The sequence below is a fragment of the Wolffia australiana genome, chromosome 6, assembly GCF_029677425.1.
Source record: "Wolffia australiana isolate 7733 chromosome 6, ASM2967742v1".
NCBI classification, from domain to species: domain Eukaryota; kingdom Viridiplantae; phylum Streptophyta; class Magnoliopsida; order Alismatales; family Araceae; genus Wolffia; species Wolffia australiana.
The window spans coordinates 8,993,997-9,003,173 of NC_135840.1; the positions used below are offsets into that span (position 1 = coordinate 8,993,997).

Here is a 9,177-nt window from a genome sequence, read left to right on the forward strand (position 1 = left end):
CTAGTAATGTTTCTTGAGTTTTCGTTAATATTACATCCTAAATATATAAAATCACAGAAAGTAAGACAAAAGCTCCCAAAATTTTATTTTAAAAGACTTGTCCAAGCCTCAAGATAATTTTGATATTGAAGTCTTGTCTCCCAATAGATCGCCCTATATATTACAGAGTATTTATATATATAATATTTTTTCTTAAGGGTAAGTCAAAACAATGACGTAAACCCCTAACATATCAGGTACCACTAAACTATAAATGCCATCATCAGTGGATTCAATGACTTGTAGATTCGTACTGATAGATTTTCTACGGAAGATGGTGTGTTGTCACATGATATATAAATTTTCATTATGTTAACCACAAGTTCAGTTATAAATTTGGCACATGAAGGCTATATTAAATCTAATTAGAAGTGATGTGTTCAGAGTTTTGATTCTTGTCTCAACAAATAAATAACCCTTAAATATATTACAAATTAAATAAATTCAGTATAATATACTTTGGTGGATGCATAACAATTTTGGGCAATTTTGAATAATTTTTAAACCATTTTGACCATTTTTTTTGCCTCCATGTGCGACTTTTGTTTGGTTTGTGCGATTTTGTTCGGTTTGTGCGAATAGTTATTTTCGTGCGAATTGTTCAAACTGTGCGAATTGTTCAGATTGTGTAAATTGTTCTAATTGTGTGAATATGTTCTAACTGTGCAAATTTTTCTTATTGTGCGAATTATGCGAATTGTGCAAATTTTGTTCGGTTTGTGCGAATTGTTCGAACATATGTTCTAATTTTCGCACACAAAAGGAACAGAACAACGAACAGGCCCCTGCGCGGTTCGTTTGTGCAAATTTTTTGTTCGTTTTAAACGAACAGAACAGAAAAACCATGTCTGATTCTGGAGGCCAGCTCCAGAGTTATCTGCATAATAATATCCGTTTTCCATCCCGACATCGTTATCTATATCCGTTATGGTAATGGAATAAGCCAATGTAATCGGACGCGCTTTGGCCTTTTCCAGATAACGGATACGGAAACCGTTATTAACACTTTAAGGAGAACCACGTGAAATTCGAATCTGGGCCTGTGTTGTGGCCCATTAAGATAAGCCCAACAACTCTTGAGCAAGTTAAGCGTATCGCCGATAACCCGCGGGACAGCGGAACAGGCCATCGGCGAGACGGGAAATGGTATAAATACGCGGCTGGAACGACGGAAAGATTGAGGAAGAACAAAGGCATCAGACAGGATGGATAGGTGGCCCCGCCGATCATTGCTGCCGGAGATCTTCACCGCCCGTCTCGATTTATCGGAATTCGGGTGAAATTACGTCGCTAGATCTCAGGTGAGGTTCGCGTGACGGTTATGCCTCGCTGTTTTCGTGATTTTGATCGGCTTCCGTACGGTTGTTCTTCATCTCGGATTTGTGGATCCGTTGTTTAATTTTCTGCGCTGTTCGTGTGCTATTCTGGCGAATGTGTGGCGTAAAATGAAGTGCTGGTCGGTTGTCGGCGAAGAAATTGGTCAATCTGTTCATCTTTCTTCTTTTCGGTCAGTGTTCTTCTGATTGTCATCAATTGAGGATGATCGGTTGCCTCTCTGTCTCTCTCTCAAATATTGAGTTCTGAAGATCTTATCACAGTTAAGAAACTGCGCGGATTTCGCGACCGCGAGGACGATCGGTTTCCTATCTCTCCCTTAATGTCCCTTCGTCGAAGAGAAATGTCGTCGTGTTTCCGGTCAATGCGGTGATAAATTTGAATCTTAGACGCCACCGACGTCCATTTTGTTTACATTTTCTTCCATACCTTCAATTTCACGCACAAAAGGTTTAAATTATCGAATTCTGAAGATCCTATCTCAATTACAAACCGCGCGGATTTCTCGACTGCGAGGATGATCGGTTTACTCCCTCCCTCTCTCTTAATCTTCCTTCGTCGAGGAGTAATGTCGCCATGTTTACGACCAATGCGGTGAGATATTTGAATCTTAGACGCCACCGACGTCCATTTTATTTAAACTTTCTTCTAGATCTTCAATTTCATGTTCTCGAATTCTGAAGATCCTATCTCAATTTACAAACCACGCGGCCGCGTTGATGATCTGCTTCTCTCTCTAATCCGAATTTCCCTTCATCGCCGAGAAGTGTCGTCATTTTTCCGGTACAATAAGCGAGACATTTGAATCTTAGACGCATCCGCCGTCCATTTTAGTTAAATTTTCCTGCCGTAAATTTGATAGAATATACAAAAGAACCAAATTCCTCTCTCTTACTTATAATCTCCCTTCGACGCGGATAAATGTCGACATTCGAATCCAGATAGAAAGATCCTCCATAATCCATACAACTATATGAATCGCGTTTAATTTTCTTCGGAAATCGTAGCCGTGGAATCACGCTCATGAGCCGGCTCCAAACTCCAAACTCCAAACTCCAAACTCCAAACTCCAAACTCAAGGCGTTTCCTCCACCGTCCGATCGTCGGATCTCGCGATGGGGCTGCCCCACGATTCCCCCGGGCCGTTCGATCAAGATCCGTCGGCCTCCTCGTCCTGTTCGCCGCCAAGGAAGCGGCCGCCCTCTCCCGCCAGGGGGCCGCGAAACTCGAGAGGGAAGCTGAGGAGGTGTTCGAAGCTGGGGAAGTGGAGGGTTGACGATGATGACGCGAGCTCCTCTCCCCCTACCTCGTCGCCTCTTCCGTCGCGAAGCTCGGCGAGAAGATCTCTCGTCGGTTCCTTTGAGGAGTGCCTATTATCGGGCTGTTTCTCGTCCGGGAAAGACAACGAGGTACGCTCGCCTTCTTCATTCCTCCATGGATTTCAGCTCGGGACGGATGACGATCGTCAATCCGTTTCGCTCTTACCGTCATCAGTTTATCCGTTCGAAGACGGGACGTCTTTGTGACGTCATCCGTTTCGTCACGATCCTTTCAGTCGTCAAAAGGATCGTGGACGGATGACGGAGGGAATAGGGCGGAACGCCGCCCGTATCAGTCATCTGTGATCGTTCGGGAGAGGGACGGTTGGACGGGTGGGGATGGTATTCGTCCCGTTCTCGTCCCATTTTTTTGGGTCCCTGGCATTCATGGCGTTCTGATGCCGTCTGACATTGGGAACAGAAAAATATATATGTTCTGAATCACATAAGTTCTAATATCCTAGAAGAAAATCATAAATAGGAAATTTACTGCATTCCAGTTATAGTGCGGGGACGCGACGGGACGGTTTTTTCATCCCAGGATGAAAAAATCATCCTGTCTGCGAGGTTGGACGAAAACTAGGATGGAAATTCGTCCCGAGATGAGTGGACGGGATGGTTTTCGCCCACTCGGACAAAAAAACCATCCGACTGCATCTCTGGACTGATTCCGGACGATCTAGAACTATACTAGTACAGGGACGCGGACGGGACGGTTTTTTCATCCCAGGACAAAAGAATCATCCTGTCCGTGAGGTTGGACAAAAACCGAGACGGAAATTTGTCCCGGGACGAACAGAGAGGACGGTTTTCATCCACTCGGACAAAAACCCGTCCCGTCCCGTCCCTGGACTGATTCCAGACTTTGGCTGGGACGATCTTCATCCTGTCCCGTCCATCTTCCACGTCCAACGCCTGCAGATGGACGAAATTTTCGTCCTATAATGATAAAACCGTCCCGTCCCGTCCTCTGTCATGTGGACGAATGCCTAGACGGGACCGTTTTTGTCCAGGAACGATTAAGCCAGTTCCGTCCCGTTCTTTTCCGTCATCGGACGCTGATCAATTACTCTACTTCAAACTCGTCCATCCGTCCGTCCCGTCTTCCTTAATTAACATCCTAACCTGCAACGAGGGGTTTAGCAGAGACTGGCGGGGTTTCTGGCCACTCTGAACGTGACAGGGGGGAGCTTCTCGCCTCCCTCGAGAAAGCTCCCCTTCTCTGTAACCAGCGTGGACGGAGACACGTCACTGCTGTACTACGCCTCCATTGATCTCGCGGGCAAGAGCAAGAGAAGCCACGAAACTCGCCCCTCTTCAGCCAGTCGGCTTCGGATCCCCGTCAGAGGACGCATTCAACTGGTGAGACTTTACTCTTGATCCCAAAACTTTACTCTTGATCGTTCATTAAACCTAAGTCCGACAGGTCCTCAGCAACCCAGAGGGCACTCCCCTCCACACCCTCTTCTGCAACTACGACCTTCTCGACATGCCCGCGGGAACCAAAGTACGTCCGCAGACCTTCTTTTATATATTTAATTTATTCCTTTAATTATTTAATTATATTCTCTTCGCAGACGTTCATGAGGCAGAGAATCACCGTCGATTCTTCGAAAGGCAGTGCCATCCGCTACGCCCTCCACCTGCGCTTCCTCTGCCTCTTCTCCAGAAAGCCCGCCGAGTCAGAATCGGACGGCCAGAAACGATTCTACCTTCACAACGACCTCCGGATCGTCTTTCCGCAGCGCCATTCCGACTCCGATGAAGGCGAGGTAATGATAAAATCAGCCTTAATAATAATTCAAGAAATTCAATCTTCTCTCGACGAACTCTCTTTCTTCCTTGTTCTGAGCCGCAGCTGCGCGTGGAGCAGCACTTCCCGTCGGATCCAAAGTACTTCAACGTCAGCCGTTGATCCCATCGGTAATTCTTTTTCTCCGATCAGAACGTGACGGATGACGTCTATGGGATTCGTCATCCGTCTCGTTCGGGGAGGGGTATTAGGGTCATTTGAGAGCAACGGAAACCACCCCAACTGACGAGTTGGGGTGGGGTATAAACTATAAAGCCGACTGGGGGGCGTTGTTTAGGGAGGTGGGAGGAGAGAGATGGGGAAGGAAGAGCAGTTGACGTGGCTGGGGGTGGGGAGGAGATTCCAGTGCCGATACTGTTCGAGGAAGTTTGCGACGTCGCAGGCGCTGGGCGGGCACCAGAACGCGCACCGGAGAGAGCGCGCCGCCGCCGGCCGCCGCCGCCGCGCCGCTGCCGCCGCCGAGGGGCCGGCGGCGGCGGCGCCGGCCTGCTTCTTCTGGAACGGCCTCCGCCTGCTCCCCGATCTGCTGCCGGCGATTCAGTCCGATCGTCGCTCGGTCGACGATCTGGATCTCTCTCTCCGCTTGTAGATCGAGCGGACGCTCTTTTCTAAAGCTTTTTTCGGTTTCTTCCTTGTTTTTCGTTCTGGAATGAAAATCCGAAGAGGATGGAAAGAATTTTTTTGCTTTTTCGTCGTTTCAGTCCTCGAACGTCTCGGTTTTCTCCTTCTCCTTCTCCTTTCTGGAATGAGAATCTCCTTTGTTTTGAGTTTTGAAACGTCTCCGGAATGCATTCCGCAGGAGGTTGAGTTGTGGCTTCGTGGCTTGATCTTCGGCGAACGGCGATTCGATCTGGATATTCACCGTGCGCGAGAGCCCATCCGATCGGTCTTTCCCTTCGTTCCTTGACCGTCCGATCAGACTGAACTACTCGATCTGATCGATCGATCGCTCATACTTGAGATCTACACATAAATTGATGGGGCCCACCGATCGGAGGATCGATCCGTTACTCTGCTCGCAGTTCGGATCGGATCTCGATCGATCGACATTGTCAAACGGTCAGATGTTCTTGGTCAGTCGATCAGCTGACCGGATCGGCGATCCGATCGACGAAGTCTACTGGATGGAAGACGGAATAGGACCAACGGCTTGCCGTTCCGTTCCGACTACCAGAAGGGTTGAACGGAATGGACGAGATAACGGAGTGGACGGATGACGGTCTTTGTCCCTTTCGTCATCCTTCAGACAGATGGTGGTAGAACAGATACTAAGTATTTTATGCTTAGTATCGAGGCACTGACAGTGTAATGGGCACGTGGGCTGGAAAATGGAGTAAATGCCAAGTAATTTATACTTACTTTAGAGTATCGTCATTTCCATTATGTCTCTAGACAAATGATGAAATGGAGACAGATGACGAGTGAGACAAGAAGAAATCCTCCGAACAGTAGTGTGCATCCATCATCCATTCCTTCTTTCTAGTAGTGGGCAGTAGTGCTGGCCTGTCCAATATCCATCCGATATCCAATAACGGACAACTGATATCCGCTATCCGGATGAAAATGAGACAATTCCAGATACTGGATAGTGCGGGACAAACATGCGGATTTGTGAAAATATTAATTAATACCATGTGATATTAGTAAAATATTCTGTAAGGGTGGCTTGAATGAGATTTGAATTCGTAAGCTTGGGCCTTAGCATTGTCCAACAAATAGAATGATTCGGATATCCATAATTTAATGGAAGTAGCTGGTTCAAGACTACCCCATCAAAGTTCAGAACAGAAGAAACCACGAGATCGGATAAAAGCTCATAGTAAATTAATAATTGTCGTTGACTAACAATTAGATCAAAATTAGGGTGTCACAAGTTACCTCAGAGAAGAGAGACAATTGCTCGATTGTTATGACATTGAATGGCCTTGATTGAAGTTGATCTCAAGCTCCACTGAAGGGTATGAAAGGAAGAGGGATGACATGGGAAACAAATATGGATGGAGAGGAATAGAAAAGTGACAGTGAAGTTAAGATGAGAAGGGATAATATGGGAAAGGAAATGACAAGGATTGGTGGGTATGGTTTGGATGTTGGTGCTAGTGAAAGAAATCAAGTTGACGAGAGAAGATGATAATGTGTAACATGGTGAGGAGGAGAGAGGATGAATGTGAACTAACAACATTTGTGGGATAAGGTGAGAGAAGGGATAAGGATAAAAAGGTGAGAGCAAAGTGAGAACGAGAAAATTATTTCATTCACTCGCGAAGGTGCAAACGATTAAGAAGGAACACAAAAAAGAACCAAGGGGAACAACGTTCATGAACTGTTCATGAATGATTTGTATGTTCATAAGCATGGGGTGGGAAAATAACGTGAATTTTATTGGAACATAACCCTACTCATGTTCATTTTGGTCTGTCAGAACTGTGAAGTGCTTCCATCAGCTCATATATCGAAAATTTCCACTAGGTGGGTAACTTATACTGATTTTAATCCTTCAATCATGTCCAGTTCTGCGACTTTAAAACATCAGATGAAGTGCATATATCACCTTCTTATATTCATTAAAAACGATATGAATGTTTCAATTTATTGAACTGGGACATAGCCTTTCTTCCTTCATGATCCCACAGTATTGAGAACTGAATTCAATCAAATGATTTGAGATTTAAGAATCCTGATTTGTGAATCATGCATAAATCTTTAAACATAAAACTCAGGACAGATGGTTTTGCTGATAATGAATCTCTTATATCTTAGGTTGGTTTAGCAGAGCTTAAATTTGCTGTTGATAAGACGCAGGAATTATCATGCACATGGAATGTTTGACCATAGTGTTTTCAAATACTCCTTCACATGTGTTTCTAGTCAAGTTATTTTGATCTCGATACGTTGTTAAAGTGAGGGATTGTCTAATGCCTCAAAGCTATGTTAATGTTTCTTTTATTTCCATCTGATTTGTTTGTAAAAATATTACTGAAGCGCTGCTAATTAATTAGAGCTTGTATTTTCAATTTTTATGTTCCATGAAGTTATTCGTTATGTGAACTTCGTATAATTTGAATCAGATTAGGGAAAAGGTTGATCATGCCAATATGCTCATTTCTCAATTTCATATATTTCATTTGTTCTTGGTATCATATGTTGTGGCGTCTTTGAGGTCAGCTGCTCCAAGGATGTAAATATCCAGTGCATCATTGGCCCTACAACCCCTAGGAAATTTAAAAGTTATCCCATGTCTGCTAACTTGTGAGAAACTATATGGTTTGACTTACCAATTCAAGTACATCATAGTTGAAAATATTATTTATACCCATGCAAGAGATACACCGAAGGCGTCTCATCTTAGTGATATAGTGATCTGCATGTCATATTTTATCTTCTTATAAATATTCATTAAGATAGGCCCAATACTTTTTAAAGTGCCTTTGTTCTGAGGGGGAGAAAAACACAACTAGATTTTGTTGCTTCATTTGAATGTTGATAGAGAGGGTATGGGAAAAGCAACGTGGGTCTCTGGTAGGTCCCGACTTGTAGCATATGTCTTGTCCATTATGTCTGGCCATTGGCTAACATGCGGGTTACATATGTGGCAGAGTTGGCCCTCTAAAGTATGAAAAAGGGCCCATTAACTATTTTCGATCACATTCAAGAACGTGTCTTGTTAACAAAGGAGATTAGTCAAACACATAGCGAGAGCTATCCCATACAAGTGCTAACATAGGTGATAGTGGACTTTGGTTTGGGCAAAAAACAATATCGATATTACTACAGACACCACAAACAACAATAGGTCAATGATTTTGGCATTGACTGATGCAATAAGAAAAGTAAACCCTACATTTAATCAGACTCACGCTATGACTTGTATCACACACATCATCAACCTTGTTGGTCAAGACAATCCAAAGGCATTGGGAATTCCACCCTAGCTTACCCTCGATGAGGAGACTGAGCTGGTGAATGAAGAGTATAAAGACTTGGCACACGCACGATGGCTAGGGCATTCTAGGTCCCTAGGATATTTGGTTTCAAGGATGAAACAAATTTTTTCAGCCATTCCTGCATCTTACAATAGGAGGATGAGCGATGCTCAATGGTGCATGCAACTAAAGGTGCCTCACATCAAAAGTTTTGTGTTGGATGTGAAGGTTTGATGGAAATCCAGTTATGAAATGCTGCAAGTAGCATATTGATATCTTGCAAATTATAATGTTAAATTGATGTATATTATATTATATTTATGTATTTTAATGGCCATATTTGCATGTTATCATATATAAATGGAGATAAATGACATACACTTTTATTTTATTATTGTTTCTAATTTTTAGTATCTTTTACATGGTATTTAACCATTTTGCATTGGATAAATATATTTTTACAGGGCTTAAAATACTTGGCTAAAGGTGGTAAGGGTCTTATTAATTTTCTGGAATTTTCTCATATTTTTTTATAATTTTTTTACCATTATTTAGCTAAGAAATGATTTTACGAATTTAAAGAATATATATTTTTTATTTATTTAGCATTTAAAAGCATTATATATATCCCACGTGGCATCCACGTCATTCGCCCCAAATTCGGGCGAATGAGTGGATGAATTACAACGCTATAGCGTTATTGGATCACTATGGCATCGCAAAGCGCGATACCATAATGAGCAAATGA

General features: G+C 43.5%; 1 protein-coding gene across 4 annotated transcripts; it reads left to right on the top strand.

The window, feature by feature from the left end:
* The first annotated feature begins 1,179 nt into the window (after positions 1 to 1,179).
* Positions 1,180 to 6,027, top strand: LOC144704654 (uncharacterized). 4 transcript variants are annotated; one of them, XM_078577142.1, is made up of 7 exons: positions 1,180 to 1,340; positions 2,382 to 2,783; positions 3,837 to 4,055; positions 4,120 to 4,200; positions 4,271 to 4,465; positions 4,552 to 4,616; positions 5,306 to 6,024. In XM_078577142.1, exons 2-6 carry the CDS (start codon positions 2,490 to 2,492, stop codon positions 4,606 to 4,608), a joined length of 846 nt encoding a protein of 281 aa, XP_078433268.1. In that variant the 5' UTR covers positions 1,180 to 1,340; positions 2,382 to 2,489; the 3' UTR covers positions 4,609 to 4,616; positions 5,306 to 6,024. The 4 variants fall into 4 exon arrangements, with proteins under 4 accessions (XP_078433268.1, XP_078433265.1, XP_078433266.1 ...); XM_078577139.1 differs by lacking the exon at positions 4,552 to 4,616 and having other exon boundaries at positions 5,306 to 6,027; XM_078577140.1 differs by lacking the exon at positions 4,552 to 4,616 and having other exon boundaries at positions 3,840 to 4,055; positions 5,306 to 6,003.
* Positions 6,028 to 9,177: the final 3,150 nt, after the last annotated feature.